General features: G+C 40.4%; 3 protein-coding genes and 2 non-coding genes across 5 annotated transcripts in view; 1 reads left to right on the forward strand and 4 right to left on the reverse strand.

Moving 5' to 3' along the window:
• The window catches only part of LOC128379480 (NACHT, LRR and PYD domains-containing protein 3-like), a 163,609-nt gene that overhangs the window by 11,373 nt on the left and 128,765 nt on the right, over window positions 1–23,471 (reverse strand). The gene's annotated exons all lie outside the window — the stretch shown is intronic.
• On the forward strand, window positions 1,691–14,496 carry cbx1a (chromobox homolog 1a (HP1 beta homolog Drosophila)). Its single transcript, XM_053339249.1, has 6 exons — window positions 1,691–1,747; window positions 3,924–4,182; window positions 10,087–10,381; window positions 10,479–10,650; window positions 10,787–10,881; window positions 10,985–14,496. The coding sequence occupies exons 1-6, from the start codon at window positions 1,691–1,693 to the stop codon at window positions 11,133–11,135; spliced, it is 1,029 nt and encodes a 342-aa protein (XP_053195224.1). The 3' UTR covers window positions 11,136–14,496.
• nfe2l1a (nfe2 like bZIP transcription factor 1a) lies at window positions 16,459–19,466 on the reverse strand. The gene is made up of 5 exons (XM_053339117.1): window positions 19,462–19,466; window positions 19,141–19,306; window positions 18,580–18,856; window positions 18,164–18,525; window positions 16,459–17,993 (listed from the first exon to the last, which is right to left on the reverse strand). The coding sequence occupies exons 2-5, from the start codon at window positions 19,289–19,291 to the stop codon at window positions 16,999–17,001; spliced, it is 1,785 nt and encodes a 594-aa protein (XP_053195092.1). The 5' UTR covers window positions 19,292–19,306; window positions 19,462–19,466; the 3' UTR covers window positions 16,459–16,998.
• Window positions 22,320–22,392, reverse strand: trnav-uac (transfer RNA valine (anticodon UAC)). The gene has a single exon. It is a non-coding gene; the product is annotated as a tRNA-Val (tRNA).
• Window positions 23,165–23,237, reverse strand: trnav-uac (transfer RNA valine (anticodon UAC)). Its single transcript has one exon. It is a non-coding gene; the product is annotated as a tRNA-Val (tRNA).

Below are 23,471 nucleotides of genomic sequence, written 5' to 3' on the forward strand. Positions count from 1 at the left end.
TTTAGTACATAGGTTTGCTCAATAGCAAGTTCACTTTGGACTCAAGCCAATGCCAGCCTTTTCAGAACAGATTATTTCATGGAATACCTTTGATCCCATAAAATTTGCTTAACATATTCATTGTATGACGAAACTGTCACAGCCAGAAAATTAATATTATATATAGTGTCTAAATGGAAGCCAAACCTATTAAAGCAATTGAAGTAAAACAATTTCCCAGCGAACTGGTTACAAGTTCCTCTTGCAAATTAACCCTTTCATTTTTTTCTTTAAACAAAGTGGGCTTGTCCTGCTTTTATATTGAGTTATATTATTTCTGGACAGATTGCTTGCATTTAATTTTTAATAAAAACTTCCCAAACAAACACTGTAGTAATATATTTACAACTCTGGCATTTTGGGAGATTTTAACACCGAAAACAAGACTACATACTAAAGCTTTCTGTGTTTTAATAGACACCAATCCATCCTAAGAGTCTTTCTCTCATCACAACCACAGCCAAAAGCAACCAGAATCAACACATATAAGCCTGATTGTCTTTTGAGGTTGACATTATTAATAATATAATACATTTTGTTATAAATGAATTTTCACTGACCTGACAGTCTGCCGTTGCATTGTCAACACTGTTAACAGTAACAAGTAGAAGCCAAGAATGGGGAACTGAGGTTACGTATACATTACAGTACTTCTGTAGTTTTAACATCATTTTTTCTAGCTTCACTTGGGAAACTTGAGAGAAGCTGTTATTTAGTAGGTTGTTGTCACCATTTGCTTCAGTTCATTAAACCAAAATAAGTGTATGCATAGATTACATTTGTATTATTTGTGGATGTAATAATAATAGTAACAACAACAGTTTTGTGCGTAGTGGTATTAAAAATCAAGTACTGGTAATTTAAGGGGGTACTCATGTAATGTAGTATTACGCTTCCATTAAGCTGGTGGAGTCACAGACAGGATTTTAAAAGAATGATAAAAATGCTACCCAGGATGACCCAGGATGTTCGTTCGTTTTATGCCTGTGCTCCAGCAAAACATATCCTGATTTGTAGTCCTGAATATTGGTCACGCTCCAAAAAGCTGAAACCCTGTCTGGTTAACACCATATTTTAACCTCCCCCAACTCCTGTTTGTCATGTAAGCTGTTAGAAATATGCCATCATGATATAATCAGTTACTTTTTTAAACTTGACAAAGCTCCTCCAAAGATAAAGAAAATCACTAAACTTGAAAAATCAGTTTAAAACATCCATTTTAATGGTTCAATTTTGTCCAACCTTTGACTAACCTTTGACTCCAATAAGTACAAGATAGAAATATTTTCAGTTGTAACTATACAGTGGCAAGAAAAAGGATGTGATCCCTTTGGAATTACACAGTTTTCTGCATTAATTGGTCATAAAATGTGATCCGATCTACATCCACACACATAAGTCACAAGTATAGACACGTGTTTAACCTAATATCACACAAACAATTATATATTTCATGTCTTTATTGAACATGTGTTAAACTTTCACAGTGCAGATGAAAAAAGTAAGTGAACCCTTGGATTTAATAACCTTTGGAAGCAATAACCTCAAACAAATGCTTCCGGTATCTGCTGATCAGACCTGCACAACATTCAGGAGGAATTTTGGATCATTCTTCCTTACAGAACGGCTTCAGCTCAGTCATATTCTTAGGATGTCTGGTGTGAATGGCTCACTTGAGGTCATTCCACAACATCTCTATTGGATTCAGGTCTGGGCTGATTGGGCCACTCCAAAAGGCAGATTTCCTTTTTTTGAAGCCATTCTGTTGCAGAGTTACTTTGATGTTTATGGTTGTTGTCCTGCTTCATCACTCAACTTCTACTGAGCTTCAGCTGGCAGACAGCTACCCTGACATTATCCTGTAGGATACCTTGATAAACTTGGGAATTCATGTTCCCCTCAATGATGGCAAGCTGTCCAGGCTCCGAGGCAGCAAAATAGCCCCAAATCATGATGCTCCCTCCACCGTACTTCACCATTGGGATGATGTTTTAATGTTGGTATGCAGTGCCATACAATTCAACCTTAGTTTCATCAGTCCACAAAACATTTTTCCAGTAGCATTGTGGAGTGTCAAGGTGCTCTTCAGGTGTGCAGTGATGTTTTTTTTGGAAAGCAGCGGCTTTCTCCGTGGTGCCCTGTCATGGACACCATGCCTGTTTAATGTTTTGTGTATGGTAGACTCATGAACAGAGATGTTAACCAGTTCTAATGATTTCTCCAAGTCTTTAGCTTTTATCCTAGGGTTCTTTTTTACCTCACTTAGCATTCTGCGCCTTCTAGGGAGAGTAGCCACAGTGCTAACTCGTCTCCATTTGTAGACAATGTGTCTAACTGTGGACTGGTGAATACCTAAAGTCTTTGAGATTACTTTGTTACCCCTTCCAGTTTTATGCAACTCAACAATTATTGACTGTAGGACTTCAGAGATCTCTTTTCTGCGAGGCATGGTTCACAGCAGCAGCTGCTTCTTGTGAATAGCAAACTCAAAAAGTTTGAGTGTTTTTTACAAGTCAAAGTAGCTCTACACCTTGCCCCAATCTCGTTTAATTGATTGGACTCCAGGTATGCTTCTCCTGAATCAAATTAGCTTTTGTTGGAGTCTTTAGACTAAGGCTTCACTTAGCACTCAGCGTCCTTCCTGGTTGTGCTGCTGCTAGTCTTTGTTGCAGCCTTACCAAGAGAAGAAATGTAAAGGGAAACCTTTGATTAAAAACATACTTAATGATTATCACATTACTGTAAAACTTTGAATGGACAGATAATCAATTATACCCTGACCTCAAGGCAAACAATAGAAAGCTAACAACATAAATGACACAAACAGACCGGTTTTCCAGTATTTCTAATGATATCAGCTCTGACTTTGTTTTCTTTTGGTTTTTAAACTGTCCTGTATGACTAACGACCTTAAAATAACTAGAATGCTGTGGTTTGTATGTAATGCATATAGATAAGAGTATGTGAGTTATATATTAGAGAAATGCATTGATACATGGCCATAAAATCTTTTTTTGAGGTTTTCAGCACTGATCTCTACTGTAGCCTACCTGTATGGAAGTAAGCTTTGTAGGCTACTGTAGGTTATGTATTTTGTATGCTAAAAACAGAGTAAATGATGTGTAAGTTACTGTTTGTAGCTTATCTGTGTTACGTGAATTATTTCGAGTTCATGTGACCATAAGTGCATTCTAACAAGTTTGGGGGGGTTGTATTAGCTACACCGCCGTAGAATGTACAATAAATAACTGAATGCCTTGCCTTTGTTAGCAAAATAATAACTTTTGTTTATTTATATAGACCCTTTAAAAACAAAGTTTACAAAGTGCTTTGACAGACAAAGCAAAAGCAGTACAATAAATGTGATAGTGTAAAATAAAATGAAATAAAAGACAGTAGCAATAAACAAACAAACAAACAACATCACATAAAAGCTAGTCTGCAGAAAAGAGTTTTAAGAAGTGATTTAAAAGAAGTTACTGATTCTGCTAGCCTTATTTCCTTAGGTAAATTGTTCCACAGCCAAGGGGCCCTAACAGCAAAAGTACGGCCCTCTCTAGATTTCAACCTCAACTTTACAACCAGCAGGGCCACGCCTGAGGATCTTAGTCTGCGGGCTGGCTCATTTGGAGTCAAAATATCTGTTATGTAGCTTGGAGCTAGACCTAGGCGTGCTTTAAAAGTGATTAGTAAAATCTTAAAATCAATTCTAAAGTGAATGACACATTTATAGCTTCAGGATAAATTTAACAAGCCCATATGCTCCCAGTCTGGTCCCTTGTTGCAATGTACAGTATTAGCTAGTAGGCTATTTGCTGTTGGACAAATACTAGCTAATATGGGAAAGACTACACCTCCCACAATGCTTTGCCTCCAGCGCTTAGGTAACTTCCGGTGGTGCTGTTGGCGGGCAGAACGGGATCGGTGGTGGTGTGCCGACGTTGAGGCTATTGTGTTATTCAACAGCTAACCACATTGAGGGAAAGTGGACTGTAACCTCGCCACAAAGAGCTTGGGAATTTCTGTGTCGCCAGTGGAGCGTCTCCGGCCTGTTATTCGTCTTAAACAACCGCATAAATCACTGTGTTTTCACTCGGGCCTGCAGTGAGCCCATACAAGCGCTCCGGAGCTCTCTCTGTAAAGGTAAGGCTCGTGTTAGCTGGTGCTGTTGGAGGGGGAGAAACACGCCAGCCATGTTGCCCTCTGGTTGCAGAGTACACACCGCCTGACTCGTCTCTTTGCTTGGATGTTGAATTGCAATACAGTGAGAGGAGAAGAGGGGTCAAAACATATAAGAAGCAGACTATAGCTAACGTTAATTCTACGTTCTTTGCATTGGCGTAAATTACCATTAAAACACTGCGCAGCGCGGTAGCCAAACGCTTCTGCTATGAAACAATTAAGATATTTGCATACTCTTTAAAAAACTGTTAGTTTAATCTGTCTTTGCATGTTTAATTATTTAATGAATTCACCCACACGTGTGGTTGCAGTGTGCACATCAGCGACTATGATACGGGAGACATGAAGGGGGCGTTTTCTCCCTTGCTAGCAAACATTAATGGTTAACTGTTGCTTTTTAAACGCGACACACGTGAATATGAATACGTGTTAGCATAGATACTTGCACAGTTATATATCACGAGCATGTATGCGTGCACACGGTAGGTAACTGACTTGTAATTGGTTCGACATTTAAAATATTTACAGCCAGCGGGGTTTTGCCGCCTCGGCTCATTCAAAGGCTTGCGGCCTAATGTGCTGGGTAAAGTTTAGTCGAGCTCGTAAGGTTAGTCATTCATTGTTAAACACCTGGCATTGGTGAAGTCTTATTATATATGGTGTGTGCTCAGTTTATGACACCATCAGCATCTCTATGGGTTATCAAGCATTCATCACACACTCTGTTGATGAACATGTTGCTTGTTGAAGCCAGAAAAAGATGCACACTGGACTTCTAGGCCGTGTTCAGACTGAAAACGGCGACCCTTCCATTCATTTAAACGGGGGCAAGTAGGGATCGCATAGGACGATGGAAATAAGTTGAGCGTTTTGTTTGCTTTGGTCTATCACAGACATGCAACCGGTGACTTTGTAACGTGAACGCGACGTATTTGACAGTTTACCTTGTGATCATCACGAGGAAAGTTGGTGTGGAGTTGTAAAATCCTGTTTGGGAGTATTATAAACCGCAGTGCTGTGTTCTGTCTTCCTATAAGTTTAAATGCATTAATCTGTAGCTCCAACTCGACCCCCCCCCCCCCCCCCCCCCATCATACTTCATTACCTCACCTGTGCCTCAAACAACATGCACCAAGTTTGGCCTGAATGCAGCCCATCTCCACTGTGTGTTACCTTTTCTGTGATGTTAAAGTTATTTTCTCACATGTAGCAGGTACCTCTACAGTGGGTGGAAGTCCTTGTCAACTATGATCATGAGTTGTGTTTATATGCACGTGAGTGACCAGGTTAAAATCGGTTCTATCTAGAATGACGTCATGTGAACTGGAAACCTGTTTTCTGTAATGGGATTAGAGAAACCTGCTTTCCACTGGTAGATTTTACTCCCGCAGAAAACCAATTTTTCTGTCGTGTATATGTATAACCAATTCAATTCTTTTCTGATCAGCATTTTACTGGTAAGCAAATGCGCAGTAACAAACAGACAGAGAAAGCACGGCGCCGAGCGGCTGGCTAAAAGGAGAGATCATTATATGGAACAAAGCGTCCTCATATTTAAAATAGCAGAATCCAAAATGTGACTGAAAGTGAAACAAAGCAGCCTGTAGATGTATGAATCAGTCAGTTTCCACCACTGAACATTTCACTTTTAATTTCAGACAGGTGAGGAAGAGCTAGGCTTTATAACACAAGAGCATCTATGCAGCATAATCACACTGTCACAATAACTTATATGATTAATGGTCCGTTAAAGGTGCAGTGTGTTTAGTTTTGTGGCATGCAGCAGAACAGGCTTGGCAGAAGTGCATAAGAGAGTATACTATTAGTATATAGATGGCAATTAAAGCTAACCCACTGGTCCTTTTGTTTCTAGTAAATAATGTTGAGTTTGTTTCCTTGTTCTCAGTGTTGTACTGTGTACACATGAATACACTGATGACAGAAGCTGCCATACCTGCCTGCTTATAATCAGTTGCACAGTTAAGATACATCACTTAAAGACTCTTTGACATGCCGACTGGAGGAGTGGATTGGAATGTGGATTCATTAGTGTACGACCCGCTCTGAGCCACAGCTCCCCCGACATTTTACAGGTCTCACAGTGTTTGTCAGAGTTCTTTTGAATGGTGGAGCCCCTCCTCCTTTTATCCACTGGGTGCTCGGGTTTCAGCTTCTTTTCCCTCTCACAGCCGAGCATGGTATCCCCATGGTTTCTGATCCAAGAAGAGTCTTTACTTCTCTCAGGCCTTAAATGAAAAGACTCAAGTGTTTTTTAACACAGTTTTGCATTTTGGGTTCCACCATCAAGAAAACTTGATTTGATGACAACCCACAGGGTCACATCTTGCAGCAGCCTATAGCAGTTTAAGTTCTGTAGTTGTTACCTTTTACATTACAGGTGATTTAAATGGCCAGTTTGATGTCTTCAGTAGATATCAGCCAGATGTTTCAATCCAGTTTCAATGTTTTGATACAGTTTCATCATCAGTGTCTTAAAATGTTTTACCTATGTCAGTCTACAACCTTTTTATTCTGCCGAAAACGAGACGAGAACTAAAAAAAACTAAAGCGCGAGGAAGGAAACTATGACTTTCGTCAACAAACAAAAAAGAGACAAAAGTGTTTGCTATAGACTAGATCCAATCAGAAGGTAGGGCCGAGTTAGGAAAAAGCGGAACAACTTGGGAAGAGATCCAATCAGAACTAATCACTTTCACCATCAGGAGGTGAACCACAAATTTGATCTCCCCCCCCCAAGACTGCAACTGGCACTAGCAGTCATGCTATGGGTGCTTCTCAAGTCTCTTAAATTGCATCCACGTTTCCCTCACTGTGTCTTTTCCAGTCGAGGAGAGAGGAAATGTGATTTTAGATAAATGAGACAACCTTTCCTCCAAAGCATCACATGAAGCCACGTCGGTTTCTGATGATGGATCAGCTGTCAGTCGGCTCTGACAGCTATAGTGACTTTTGACCCCCAAAAAAGCGACTTTTGACTTTTGTGTCTCCACATGTTCACTGTGCTGATACTATGATAAAGTTACAGTTATCACTGACAGAGCAGCAGCCTGTTCTATTATATTCTATTTGTTTAACAAACACCTGCACATTGATAACAACCTGCTCAGTGTGCTGTGTGCTGCTCAGAGACATGAACTATTCCTGCTGGCAGAATGCATTATTTATTCATTATTTGAATCTGTAGGCTAATTATTGATATTCTGATTGTGAATGAATTATTTAATAACCCTGAATATGACCAGGGGTTTTTTTTAATACTGAGAATAGTTTATTAGGTTGAATGTTTGAGAGAAAATTGATATGATGTAACTCAATAAACTAAGTAAAGTCATATCAAACCTGGCACTCAGGAATTTTCAGCCTCACTAAGAAATGGTGACACATTATGTAAAATAGAAATGTGTTTTTAAAATGTGTCTCTCCCTTAGTTTAGGCTAATATCATCCATAATAATAGTTAATGGGGAAATAACATGATGAAAAGAAAAATCTGTCTTAATGAAGAAAGTTTTTATGGTTCTTTTGTTGATCAGACACACAATGAACAGATTTTTAACTAAATGGTGAATCAGAAAACTAAACATAACAGAGTGACACACTTGAGTTTATTATATAATCAGTCTCTACTTCAAACTTGAAGCAACATTTGCAGGTGATGATTGTTAATGAGATACTCTGATGAAAAAGCCAGGTAAATGAAGATATGTATGCATTTCAGAACATATCTTGAAAACTGTGTGTGTGTATTGCACATTCAAACCTTACTACCATTCCATAACAGCTAAATATAGGATTAATTTCATCTAGTAGTAATAAAGACAAACTTTAGACTAAACTTACTGTAGATTTAGTTGACTATAACCCAATGATATTTAGTTGACTAAAACTAAAACAATGTAGTTTGTGACTAAAACAAAAAATGATGATTGGTATGTGTATTACTGTTATCTTATTTCTGTATTTATTATATTAATATCATCATTAATTATTTGTGTGTTGGCCAGTCTCCCGTGGGTGGGGATATAGCAGTTGTTGTTACAATGCATTGTATACTGACTGTTAATCAGTCCCTCCAGGATTTCGCGGGATTTTTTTCTGATTGTTGCGGCCTAAAATGCCTGATTTTGCGGCAGCATTTTAAAAAAATTGCGGTAAATGTTGCGATGTTTTAAGCAATTTTGTTGCAATTAAATTGCGGGAGACAGTCAAAATTGCACACACACCATCTCTGATCTCATTGCACATTCAACTTCATATTTTGAAGACAGTTTTCACACTGTTTTTAACATTTTATTTTACAATATTTATCTCTCTCACAGACGCATGCACACACAGCACAGACACACATACACAGACAGAGATCAGTGATGCGCAGGTCGGCTTTTTTTAACACCCGCCCCAACCCGACCCGCCAGGAGATCCAACCCGCCCGGAACCTGAACCCGACCCGACCCGAGGAACAAAAAAATAAAGCCAGTGAACGTATTGCCATGGAACCTGTTTAAATTGAAGTAATAGGTCATATACTGTAGGTAACAATGATATTTCAACAAAACGTATTTTAAATTGAAGAAGCGCAGAGCATATAATGATATTTATAGCTGATGACTCTCAGATCGAGAGGTGAATTAATCTTCTGATCACAATTTAACTTTAGCGCCACTAAGCTATGAAACACATCCGTGTAGGTTATTATTGATTGAGCACAACCATAATGTTGATTCGGAGTGACACCCAACTGTGTTAGGACATAGCGTCAGGTTTGATCTGAAGAGATTGTGGAAAAACGTCACCAAAGCAGACAGAGACACACAATATTGATCTCCCTCACAGACACATGCACACAACACAGACACACAGAATTAGTTGAGTTTACCGTCGCGGCCGACGGTATTTTTTCCCGACCTCACTCCTCCAATTTGCGGAAAAGTTGCGGTAAAGTTGCGGTGATTGGACAAAATTGCAAGGCCCGCACATAATCGCGTGGATTGGTTGAATTTGCGTTAATTGTTGCGATCGCGACATCGCGAATTCCTGGAGGGACTGGTTAATACATCAAATCAGCAACTGTGTTGGCACAGCTGGATCACAGCTGCAAACAGTTACAAATGAAGAAGTCAAAATAATGAATTGTGGTTTTCATGGTAGAATATTTAATATTGTATGGTTTGTTACTGTCACTCAGCTACTAGCACAACATGTACATCCTGTGTGTAGGTGTTCATAGATAAACAGCGGTGCACCCATGCAACCGTTTCACTCCTGAAACCAATAGTTGGACTTTGAGTATCAGCCGATAGCAAGTATTGATCTGATACCAGTGTTGAATTAACTAGCTGTATGCCTCACTGTGTGGAAGATACTAGATACTCATCCTTTTATATGTGAGGAAACATCACACTTTAAGCTTTGTAAAACACAATATAACAATGAACACATAGATATACATTTACTGAATGACTTATTAAAATAATGGTATCAGCCCTTTGGCACGATACCTAATTTATTTATTTATTATTTTAATCTTATTTTTTCAGAAGATCAGGGCATTATTATCATTATTATTATTATTATTATTATTATTTGCTGAGTTTTGCTGCTTCCTTATGAGTGCAGCCAATCACAGTCATTAAGACAAAACAGCAGCATGTATCTGTAGAGCTGGCTGATGGTCTGACTGTTATAGTGACTTGTAGTACCAACATTTTAATGAGGGGAATGTTTCGGCCACCACATTATTGTCTCGCAGTTTTCCAATGAAACTGAATATTAATACATATTCAACTATGATTAACATATCATTCTATTCTAACAGTTATTACATTTTGTGTGCGTGTCCCCTCAGGTTCACTAGAGGCCCCCTCAATAGTCGTCAAGCTGGCGACTGTAGCAGTAAAGAAGGGCAAGAAGGCTGAGGAGGAGGAGCAGCCTGCAGCACCGGAGGCAGCAGCAGCAGCAGAAGCAGCTACATCTGCGGCACCGGCGGCACCGGCAGCCGCAGAAGCACCAGCAGCAGCAGGAGCAGCGGCGGCGGCAGCAGAAGAGGAGGAGGAAGAGGAGTATGTGGTGGAGAAGGTTTTGGACCGCCGAGTGGTGAAGGGCAAAGCGGAGTTTCTGCTGAAATGGAAGGGCTTCTCAGAGTAAGTCCAAACACTCAGATTAGCTCATGTGTAATCCTGACACACATTTATGTCTGTCAAAAAGTCTGAAATTGAACTAATACTATCTCCCATTCAGTGAGGACAATACATGGGAGCCAGAGGAGAACCTAGACTGCCCCGACCTCATCGCCGAGTTCATGTCAAAATACAAAGAGAAGGAGGAGAAAAAGAAGGAGGGCAAGCGGAAAGTCACGACCGAGGCCACAAAAGAACCCGAGGAGAGGGGGAGCAAGAGGAAGAAGGAAGAGGTAAGGAAAAGAAGAGAGGAAGTGGACACCAGCAGTCACATCACAAACATTTTGGGGCATCTAAGCATCACAAAGTCTACACACAACTGCCTTTCTACTCCGCTGATGTTGTTTTCTTGCACTTCCCCGTCTCCAGGGTGAGAAGGCCAGAGGTTTCGGCAGAGGTCTGCAGCCAGAAAGAATCATCGGAGCGACGGACTCCAGTGGAGAGCTGATGTTCCTCATGAAGTGGTGCGTTCTCCTCTTACTTAACTGTCAGTAAGGTCCAGTGAGATGGCTTTGATAAACACTTCATAATGGATGTATTTTTCTCCCCCCTCTCCTCAATTAACAGGAAGAACTCAGACGAGGCCGACCTCGTGCCAGCCAAAGAGGCCAACGTCAAATGTCCCCAGGTGGTCATCTCTTTCTACGAGGAACGCCTCACCTGGCACTCTTACCCCACGGAGGAGGAGGAAAAGAAGGAGGAGGAGAAAAAAGACTAGATGAATGGAGGTGCAAAGAGGAGGGGAAAAAAAGGAGGTGCGTAGGGTTTGCGGGGCGGAAAATCATCAACACACTCTCGCCCCCAGTTAGCCAACTCTAGCAGCCACTTTGGCAGCGGAAGTGAAGAAAAATCCCAGAAACGTTGGAGAGAGAACTGCCAATGTTGCTGACAGAAGAAAAAAAAGAAAAAGATGGAGACGCGTCCTTTCCTCAAAAGATGCTCCCGCCTGTATCTTGACTGAAAATGTGTTTTTGTTGTTTTGTTTTTTTTTTGAGGTAGGTTGACACTTTAGATTTGTTTCTCCTCACCAAGAACGTGTCACTCGATGGGAACCGGTGCCTTTTCGTTCTGCTTGTTATCCCTCTGTGTCGTCACAAGCCGAATATTGAACTGAAATACAGTGAAACGATGGAAGTGTTTGTCTTCTACATCGGGTGACAAGTGCCTGGTGGCGGAAAATATAAGAACGCAAATCTAGCTGTCAATCTCTCTCTCTCTCTCTCTCTCTCTTTCTCTTTCTCTTTCTCTTTCTCTCTCTCTCTCTCTCTCTCTCTCTCTCAACACGCACAGAGCTGGAGCCCTTCATTCACTGGCGACGCAGACTGAATGTTTGGCTGCGGCTTTTCCTCCCCTTAAAAAAAAAAAAACAAAAAACGAATGACGTAGCTGGCTAAGAAGACGAAAGACAAAAGGCAGACGGAGAGGACAAACTTCGCCTTCCTGCTTTGTCGGGATCCATCGGAGGGATCGTCTTTTGGAAGGAAAAACGCAGTTAGGTGAATGAAAGAATGGACAGAAACCCATTCATTCATCTCTTTCAGTATCTGTTCTCTTTGTGCCACCTGAGTTCTCATTATTGCTGACGTGACGCTGTTCTTAATTTCGAAACTCTCCAAAACACCAAATGACTCTATTTCACTCTGACATTGATATACTGACAGGAGGGGGAAGGGGGGAGGGGGGGTTACACGCTGTAAGAACAGACCTTTGGCCTCGTGTCTTACCAGCCAGTGTTCACATGTCTTGCAGGTATCCATAATTTCAGCCATGGATGGTGACGCTGCCCGACGCTTCATTTTTCATTTAAAACAAAAACAAAACAAAATTCAACTCTGTGTTGCTCTATCTTTTCTGAGCGCTGTCTCTAAACACCTGTAGCTTCTTTGTGAATGTGAAACTGTCCATCTGCCGTATTTCCTACCCAACACGCTTCCTTATACATACCAGGTGTGGAACAATCATGTTCTCTATACATGGGTGCTGCACTCACCTGAGTTGGTCTTGGCTTTTTCTTGAACAGGTAGAACTACTCAATTAGCCCACGGTAAACTGATGATTGTTGTCATAACCGGCGTCATCTGTCGATTATTATTTTCATTTAATAGTTTTGTTTATAAGATATAAAAAAAAAAAAAAAAAAATTCCTGTATCCAAGCTGATGACAGCAAATATCTTGTTTTGTCTGATAAACAGTCCAAAACTTAGATTTGCTGTTTACAGTCATCTAAAACAAAGAGTAGTATGTCCTCATGTTTAATTATTTTCTTAAAACTGCTAATAATGATTGGCAGAAAAATGGATTCCTGCAGCTCTAGTCACCTGCCAACAGCTAACTCTGAACCACATGTACAGACCTGACAGGCTGTGGCCACTAAGCTTCCTAAAACCTCTCATGTCAGTGTTTTTTTAAATGATTATTTTCTGAATATTTGTAGTGAAACTGAAGCTGGTTGGTTACCGAGCGGCTGGCAGCACAGTGTTCTCACTTCACAGCTACGCTAAAAAAAAATCAGCTTTTTGCCTGGTTGTAATCTTCCACACGACTAAATGGAAGCACTGAAGAGCAGCGGTTCAGCTCCTGCCTGATTCAGCTTTGATGCCTTGTAACCAGTAGGTGAGCGGGGCCAAGTACAATTTTTTTTTAAAAAGGAATCCTTATTTAAACAGATTATTTGTTTTTATAATGAAACCGAAATTTCCCGTCAACCAACAGATGGAATTCCTCACAGTTGAGCAGCTGTTATCGACACCTTTCTTTGGGAATTAAAAGATTATGTTAACTTTAGTGTGAAAGTTCCCCAATTTAGGTACATTCACATATTTTAAGAACAGCTTTGGAATCAAATGTGAAATATGATTCCTTTTAAGAGAAGATCTGGCGCTAAAAGAAGTGAATTATGGCGGGAATGAGACCAGCTATTGTTTGTACATTTTTGGCACCCAGCAAACTTGACAGGCCGAAACAGTGAAAGTGGCTCCTCCATCCTTGTACTCGTACCACTTTGGCTAATAGGCTGAGGGAATGGTCGGGGGAGGGGTTCCTGATGAGACCACGGCTCAGTCACTCGATAGGTACACACATACACACCCCGATAACACAACCGGGTTTTAATTGCTGACAGAGGAGTCGATTGAAAGTGTGTTTAAACGATTCTTCATTTCAGTTCCCTTGTTTATTTTTAATCCCTTCCACGTGCACTCTCAACCACTTGTGCATTTCGTAGGCTGTATTATTTTTTTTTAGCTTGCACTGGCCGAGCTACATTCAAGACATGATGAGTATGACTCAGCATATTATTCACATTTCCAGAGTGACACATGGTTAAAACAGAAATTAGCGGTTTTTCATAGGAAATAGAAACATTATGGAAGTTGGCATGATTGAATGTGAACATTTTATACGAGGGGTGGGGGGGCATTTCTCTACTGTGTAATGTTTCCCAGCATGCAATGTGTTAAATGTAGCTCGGCTGTGCTTATTTCTATGTATACTGTATTAAAGTAAGCATAATAGCTCCCTGTTACCAGACTCAGGTTAGCTAATTCAAATCCTCTTCTGGGAACGGTTAACTTTCGCTGCTGAAAATTGAGTTGATAATAACACCCCCCAGCACAGAACCCGTTTTAACATACCAACTTGTTCTTACGGAATGATTTTTAATGAGTCTCAACCTTCAATGACTCAATTAATTTAAATCGACAGATGAAAAAAATATGTTTGTCAACCTTCCTGATCGAAATCAATGACCCTTAAGATAGCTGAATGAACTCACTAAAAAATCTTTTTTTTTTAAACTTCTGGCCTTTTGGGCTTTCTGGTTTCTTCGCCACATAAATCAGTATTAAGTATCTGACGGGCTTCTGTTACACTATTCACCATTGACAGGAGAGGGGTTGAATTAGCTGCACCTGGGTCTGCTAGTTAGCTTTTCTATCTCATCTCTGAAGCTTTTCTCTGTATTTAGCGGATTAGCTTGTGTTGTCCTGTTGCATGTTTATCGGTTTACCTTGCAAAGTCACTGTCATGGCTGTTCTACTTTTAATTGTCTGTTTTGGACAATAAAGTTGTCTCGTTTTCGTACCTACTTGTATTTTGGTGTTTTATTCTCCTTTTTCTAAGGGCAATAGAAAGGGTTTAAAATCAATATTGGCCTCTTTTTCTTTTCTTAATTGCCACGGGGTCCTCCTTGTTTTCATAAGTATGCCACAATACTGAGAATTATTGCATATCAGTAACCAGACATGTTTGTATGTGAATCAAATGTATATTTAAGGGGCTCAGAGAACTCGAGGATCCTAAAAATGAAAGGTTAAAAAAATGTAATTATATTATTCTTTAAATTTGTAATTTCTATGATATTGTTAGTCTTTCAAACTCTGCTATAATCTGTACTCTTTATAATTGATTGAATTTATGCTGAATCATGTAGCCTATAGTTTAGGTTTTAGGATAGACTGTATCATTGATCAACTTTCTATCTCCAAAGTATGGACAGTGTGTGTAGCTGCTGCTGTGTTTCACTCCTAACTGACTGAGGAGAACTGTGGAAATAATCTCTGAAATCATTTGTGGGAGCAGAGACCAAGTCTGAATGTTTATGCAATACAGGTGTTAAGTGTAGGAATAAATATATTATTCATTTTAAGAACAAGAACAATATTATATCAGTCAGACATTAAATGCACTTAATACCACAGTGTTTTTTAACCTCTTTTTATTGGTCTAGTAAGTTAATTTGAGATCTTTCCATTTTACAAAAATCTTCTCATTTATAAAAAAAAAAAACAAGGTCCCAAGTCCTTGAATACCAGCAAGCACATTGGGCATCCATATAATGTAAAAACTTAACCAATAAGCTCTTTCCATTAGTGGTAGTGACAGACATGTAGAAGTTCACTCTGTCCTCTTGAAGACAGGTGGCGACATTTTCATTCTAAATATCTGGAAAGCACACAGACATATGCAGTAACTTAATATTGAAATACGCACTGAAAACATGCAACAATTTTATGATGATCGACAATATTACAAGCTTTGTTTTTCAGTGATTCGACTACATGTGAGGAGTATTTCCCTCTGATTGTGTTCACTTGCAAATACCAGTTGCACGACTTGACCAAAACAGAAGATTTTCTGAACAACAATCTGAAATACTGTAAATTAGGGTCAAATTTGTGTAGGCCTTTGTAGTTCTCACAATCAAGAGTTCAAACTGCTGCTGTGTTTAATTCCTGTATTACTCAGCTATGTGCACAGCCACCAGAGGGTGATACACTAACTTCACAACAACAACAATTCACAAATTAGTGAGGAACAACAGCTTAACAACTTCACTTAGTTCATGGCCCAAGTTTTATAGATCTATTTATAGATCAATTTACAAGTGAGCAGGTTCCAATGATGTCTTCATTTTTGATGTTTTAAATAGACAGTTATTTCACAGCTTCACAGACACATAAGTATATTGAAAATGACATAAAGGCACAGGTAAAGCCTACTGCTAGCATGCTTTCAGATCTCAAGAAAACAAATACATGCACCACTGAGGGGTAAAAAGCTATACCACAGTGACTTTGTTGCTGTCTGCTCCATGTTATTTAAACATCCATGAAGCCTTAAAAATCCCTAAACAAGTGCCCTATCCAGAAATTGTTCTCAAAGACCTTATATCCACCTTAAAGGATATTTTTTATCTATTTGTTATTATTTTGTTCTTACTTGTCCTCTCAAGAGACAAAAAGTTTAGCTTATATACTGTTTGAAAGGGTTCTGCTGGAGATAATGCCAAATGTCTGGGCACTATGTCCAGTAGAACCCAGAATGTGCCTAATGGAGTTTTGGGGAATATCATGGTTCATTTTGGCATCAAAGTGGCCTGTGGTTACTGTACCACCTGGGAAGTTAACATACCCAAGTATGATCTCCATGAACTTAATCCTACTGAAGTGTCTTTAACTGGGAAACCCCACTTCTACCAGCTGACCTCACCCCCCCCCCCTCCCCCCATGATCACAACTTCCCTTTTTGTGTACCAGCAACCATTTCTTGCTGGCTCAGTCATCATAGTATCTGTTTTGCTTAGCTGAGAGTCAGGAGCCAGCCTGTTATCTGTTTGTTGCCCAGTCTCTGAGGCAGCTGATGGAAGAGAAAGCAGGATTGTACATAGGCACTGAACTAGCATTTTAGACTGGTCCCACTTCATCTATCTGCTGAATTCATTCCATTGAGCCTAAATGACCTCTGAGATGTTTGAGTGTTGTATTCAAGTTCTTTTTCACTGCCACAAGATTTCTTATCAAAATGATGATAATCATATCCTCCCTCAAAACTCCTCTTTCTTCTGTCTTGATTTCCTCTGTCCAGTCATCCCTCCATGCATCCGTTCTTCTTTCAAGTGTTAAATAAAAACATCCCTGTCCATAAAATCTATTTAGCTTAAAGATTTCGTAGTTCTTTGGAGAGTCTGCACCTGCCGTTGATACCAGATGTGGTTTTGATCATACACCCTGGAAGGAATAGCAGCACCTTATATTTCCAAATGTCTAGAGCATTTTGTGTGAATGTTCTTGGTATGCTATCCTCACTTTTTCTTGTCCCTCTGTTTCTTGCTGCTTTTTTCACCCGTCAGTGGTAGCCCTGCCCCTTGTTGGCGTGGAGCCACTGTGACGCTACCATTCGATCCAAAATCAAGCATGTGCTCTGTGTTGTTCAGCGGCCTCCCCTCTTCGTCCCTCAGCCTGGAAAAGACTTCCTGGTACAACGTGCTCAGTCTGCGCTTCATCTCCTGCAGATTTCTCAGGGCCTCCTGTTTCTCTCGGAGCAACCGCGAACGGTGGCGCCTCAACCCTGACACATTCTCCTCCAATCCAACCAGCACGCCCAGTTTCCTCTGTCTGCAGTTCTGAGCCGCTATCTTGTTCTTTCCACGGCGTCGTATGTCCCTGACCAGGGTAAGCTGCTCCTCGTTAAGTTGGTAATTGGCCAGTAGCTCATTGAACTCCTCCACTGGCAGGTCAACGATCAGCTCATTGGAGAAGGGGATCTTCAGGGCTTTGGCACGCCATTCATCCCGGCTCCACATTTTGCTCTCGGTGATGTGTCTAGAAGACGAGCGGTGGTAAGGCTTGTCGTTGTCATGTCGCAGGGAGGATTTGGTTTGTTTGGTGGTCATCTTGCCCAGCGGTACAGAGGAGGCGGAGGGTAAGGGCTGGTTGTATGTGTGATCATGGTCAATATGCCCCAGCCACGGAAAGGCATTGAACAGCTTGTGATCCCCATAGTTAGGAGAGAGAAGTTTGTTCACTTGTCCCCCAACTGCCCCCATTTCCTCCTCTTCCTGCTCCTCCTGCTTTATAGTAATCTCCACTTCCATATCTGAACCGATTAGCATGTCCTCAGCATCTTCGTCCTCGTATTCAGAGAAGGGACTTCCCACAGCCGACACACAAGATGAAGAGGAGATTGAGGAAGAGGACGAAGAGGAATACGAGGAAGCATCAGAAGTGCATGGAGAAGCAGGGCTGTGGCTGAAGTCTAGAGAGAGACCAGAGTCCGAGTCTGCCTCATTCTCACCATCTAGGAGAAGGGAGAAAGAATAGGTAATGGTAAGTTTAACTTTATTTTTAAAACTTGAATTTAGCATTGGTAAACTCTTATAACATTATGTTGTATACAGTATGTGGTATGATGATACAGTATTTTTTCATAGTAACTATAGAAGTAAGTCTGTTGTCCTTTTCAATTACCTTGCTGATGTCTCCTTGGTTGACCCTGTTCTCCTGTCACTGCCATGCCTGAGCCATAGTGGTTATCTTCTCTCTCCTCCTTACTGGTGATATTGTGGTTGAACTGGCCATGTTCATGTTGGGATACTTCACGGCCAAGGTAGCCCTCCTCTTCCAGCTTGACTGCCATCTCAGGGCTGAATCCTTCCTCCAGAGCCAGGTCCAACAATCTGATCTCATCCAGAATGGCATCATCCTCTAAGAGGGCACCAAGTGGGCTAGGGAGACCATCTTCATCGTTAACATCTTCATCCTTGTCAACCAGAAAGACGCCGGAAGGAGATTTCGAAAAGTCTCGGGTGGTGCTGGAGGGTGTTAAGTCACTTGACTGTAAGTTAACATCGAAGATAGCAAGGTTTTCAGGGCAGAGAGCATACTGTGAACACAGGCTACTTCCCATGTTATCCACAGGATCTTCTGTTAGCAGATTCACGTTCAAGGTGCTCAAACTATTTTCTTCATTAAGTCCCATACTGAAGTCTTCTGACGGATTTTCTGCAATCAGGCTCATGTGGTCTGGAAGACTGGGTGTGGGATTTACATGAGCGTTGTCCCTTGTGTTCAAGCCTGAACCATGGTCATCCAGTTCTGCACTAGGGGTGAGGGGAAGCAGGGCTGGTTCTAGCTCTGAATGGCCCGGAGACCCCAACAAACCTAGAGAGAAAGAGCAGGTATTATGCCAAATGTCAACAATTATGGGATTTAGCGTCAGAGCTAATTATGATAATTCACAGAACCTTCAGGTATTCTTGACCTTAGAAACAGCCACTTGACAAAAAAATCTCAGTAGAAGGTCCTACTTAATGATTACATTAACATTACCCTTGTATGGAATTTTGGTAAGGTGATAACAACTAAGCCATGTCCATCTGCTGAGGACACAAATGAGGTGTGATTGCAAGATTAACAAATAACAAGTAAGTTGGACCTTGAATTACCATGCTGTAAGGGAGCCTCAATCAATGGGACCTCCTGATCAGTTAAGCGGTTGTCATGGTTGTTAGAGTTTCGTTGCAGAGCTTCAGACCTAACACTGTTAAAGATCCTAGATGGTCTTGAATCCAGGCCATGGTCAAATGATGTCATCATGTCAACATGTGTGTTCTGGAAAAGAAGCGTGCACAATTCATCTCAATCTATAGTATCTCGGCTTAGTCATTTCATGTCAAGTAATATTCTCATCTTGTTTCTGAACTCATGAAGTCATCTAGTTCTGCTTTGCCAAATGTAATTGTGTTTTGTTTCCTTCTCCAAATCACCTCAGGTTCCATGATATCCAAAAGGTCCTGCCAGTGGAGCTCCAAGTCTGAGGAAGGGTTATCATCGGGGATGATGGAGGATAACTGAGGATCCCTGCCTGCAAGCTGATGCTCTAGGTCTCCTCTTCTACCACCAACATCACATAACTGAGGGAAAAAGCCGGTGAAATGCTGATTACAGTGAAATACATTACAATACTGATCAAGACCAAGGTTAAGAGAACAGAAGAGGGCAGTACCTGTTGTTCCTCTAAGAAGGGAAACGTTTCCTCCAATAGCCTCAAACACTCCTGGAGGGAGGAGGTGGTCTGAAAATAGAAAGAGAGAAAGAGCAAGAATGAGAGGCAGAAGTTTATGAGTGAAGTTTAACTTTACAGTTTTGGTGAGATAGCTGCCTTCCAAAGTAATATCCATATGTTTTTAAAGGTAATCTCCCCTCAGATTTCATTTTCCTCAATGAGCCAATGTGTGATTTCCTACATTTCTTACAACCTCTTTCAGTGACCCCCAACATACTGTTTTCTGTTTAGGTGTAACTGATAAGGGGAATACTGTTTTTTTCTAAAAATGACTTTTTCAGCTAAGAACAGCACATAAAGTCTACAGCCATGCTAGCAGGTTTGTAATTTTACACTTAAGCACGGGTTGACCTAAATGCTAATGTCAGCCTGACTGATGTTTATAAAGTATGACGTTTACCATTGTCACCATTCATTTAGCATGTTAGCATATGCTGTCATTTGCTAATTAGCACTGAACACAAAGTACAGCTCAGACTGATGGGTTTGGCCAGTATTTTGATCATAAACCAATGTATCGAATCAAAATATTGAACTCTTAATGGCACTGAATGAAAAGTCAGAGGGTCACCAAAGTTTTGACTATTCATGAATGTCAAATTTCAGTGTGGCTAACAATGCTGTTGGAATGATGGAAAGAGGGGCTACTGGGCAGTCTGGTCTATTTCTTGTTTTTGCTGGTATAAAAATTAGAGTAATGATGATGACTCTAGAGTCATTTCTGTTTGATATAAGCCTTACAACCATATTAAAACCAGCTGTGAACAGTAGTGCTCAGTCTTTGTCTGGCTGTGTTGTCCAGGAGCCAGCACACTAACACACTAACACACTAACACACTAACTGGGCCTCAGGCGGGTTCATGAGAGTGACAACTTAGAACATACACATAGTGAGAGCCTGTGCCTCTTTTTCTGTCTTTCATCAACTGAGTTTCTCCAGTTTCATTTTAAGTGTCTGTCCAGCCTTTCAGCCTTCACAGTGCACTGTCACAAATCAGACACTTTTCACTTCTGATTTCTGACCTGCAGAGCTGTGTGGGAAAGGTGATAGGCAGGTTTCTCCTTAGATCTGCCCTAAAAAAAAGGGGCATCGCTGTGACATACTTAACCCATATCTGATATTTTGAAATGCTACTATGAAGTAAGTCAAAAATGTGAACGTGAGTCTCCACACTTGCAGTTTTATTTCATATATAATGTGACACACACACGCACATTTCTATAAGTATGTTACATGTTAGAAAGCGTATGCTGGGTGTAACACGCACTTTGGAGTGCAGCTGCCAAAGTGTGTCACCCACAATTTCCTATTCTGCTGAGCTGGCAACTCAAGCATTTAAAGATGAAGCGTCCAGCTCTGATTCCAAGCGTGACAGATGCTGTGATCACCTTCGCCTAACGCTCACACAAGTTTATACAATGTATAGTGTATATATATATATGTATGTCTGGCAGGTTCTAGTGATACTGTCACTCTTTGCAGTAGACTAGGGGTCCCTCAAAACCAAGACTTAACCCAATTTGGCTCAACTTAATCATTATATAGCTTCATATGACAAACAGGTGACATTTTGTGACAAATTAACTAAAAGGATCTGATTCCCCTTTACTGATATTGACATTTTTAGTAACTTTCTAGAACCCAGGTTGACATAGCCATTGGCCAGATGTGCGAAGGGGTGAAAACATGGTTTTAAAGAATTCCCATTGAGACACACAAAGAGTACTTGAGAGGCATTGGGGAGGCAGTGAGATGCAGAGACAATGACAGCACACCTTTAGATGTGTTCAGGTGACACATCAAACATCCTAGTTCATTTTAAAAGGGTGCATGACCTACAAAATGTGTCATATTTTAATCATGCTTTCTGGGATTGACTTGTTTCACCAAATGAGTACAAGGTTATATATCGCTGACATGCTCTTTACAAATCATACCAAAGTTAATGACATATCATCCAATTTGTAATATTCGAATCCAGACCAACTTCACCGTCATGTAAGCCTTGTAACGCTCAACCCTCAAGTAATCAGTGTCTTCCAGATTTTGTACTGTCTTGAAATAGCCTTTCATCATAATTCCATGAAAATAAATCTTTTTCTTCTATCATATTCCTGCTATGTCTTACCTGGTCTCCTTCATTCTGATTCAGCTCTCTGTTGTTACCACGATGGTCGGATCCTTGTGGTCTTCCTCCACCCTCAGCCCTCCGGTGACGCCTGTGCATCCAGGCCAGGTCTTCTTCCTCTTCCTCTTCATCCTCTCTCTCATCCATAGCAGCATCATGATTAAATCCATTATATGTTCCTTCCTGGTTGCAGAGACAAGAATAAAAAACTAAGAAACAACCTATATGCTGCAGGTTCTCAAACTGCCTAAAACAGACATTGGTTCAACATATCATGTTCAGTACTGGACAGTCTAGCCTATTGTCTTAAAGCACTGGTTTTAATGGGTTTTGAACTCAACATAGTGCTGTCTAGGAATCATGTGGTCCACCATGCTATATTTAAAGATGGTACCTGTGATACACCCTGTACTCATAATACATAAAGTCATGGTTCCACTGGGTTTTGAACCCAGGATCGCCTGCATGTAAAGCAGATGTGATAACCTCTACACTATGGAACCTCACACCAGAAAACCTACTTATTTTGATTGTCGCAATATTTTGTCATAACTATTACGTCTTAACATATGCTAGATAATCTGTTTATTGTATTAGTGTTCAGCAACTACAGCTCCATGAGGCTTTAGCATGTTGCATTGGATTTGATTAAGGCTAGATTATCGTACAATGGGTTACACTTAAAGGAGAAAATGTTGGGATTACGTTAAATGCATCTTTTCGACATATATATTTATTATATTATTATATGCAGAAAGATATGCCAACAAACAAAATATTACAACACAGCTTATGAAGAGCTAACATATCTCTTACCTCCATACTACTGGGCTGAATGTACAGTATGTAAAGGCTCATATTTTACCCAGAGACAGACAGCCAAACTCAGAATAGCTTTAACCTTCTCCTGACCTGGCTAGGGGCTTATAGACAAACCCAGAGACCCTCAACAGCTGGCCAGCAATGACACGTATGTGGCTTGAACATATGTGCCATATGTGTATGCGTATCCCTGTCCTCACTAGACAAGTGCGACTGAGAGCCAAACATTTTTTTTATCTGCAATAGTCTGTGAACATGCCTAAGTGCCATAACCTCTGAGTCAGGATAAATGATTATTAATCAACCTCTCGGAGAGAAGCTTATGTCTTGCTTTCCGTGACAAATTTCTTAAATGACTTTACATGGTACAGTGATGTGGCTTAAGGGCAAATGTGAGCTAACAGATTTCAATCTAATTTGAGATAAGCTATGGACCCTGAAGACTTAAAATATTGATTCCACTGGGTTTCGAACCCAGGACCTTCTGCGTGTAAAGCAGACGTGATAACCTCTACACTATGGAACCTTACATGTTCTTAGTAATAGTCTTTCCAAAAATGCAAAGCAATATTTGTAGATATACATCAGATATACATACTTTAAAATCTCTGTAGTAACAATATCAAACTCAACATCATTCAACACCAATATTACTCTTTTACATGTTACTATTATTTTTTACTATGTATTTTTTTCAATACTGTTGATTTTTATTTCTTTCGTACTTATTATTTATTGTTATTCATCCTTTTGTATTGAT

The sequence above is a fragment of the Scomber japonicus genome, chromosome 18 (assembly GCF_027409825.1).
Source record: "Scomber japonicus isolate fScoJap1 chromosome 18, fScoJap1.pri, whole genome shotgun sequence".
NCBI lineage: Eukaryota > Metazoa > Chordata > Actinopteri > Scombriformes > Scombridae > Scomber > Scomber japonicus.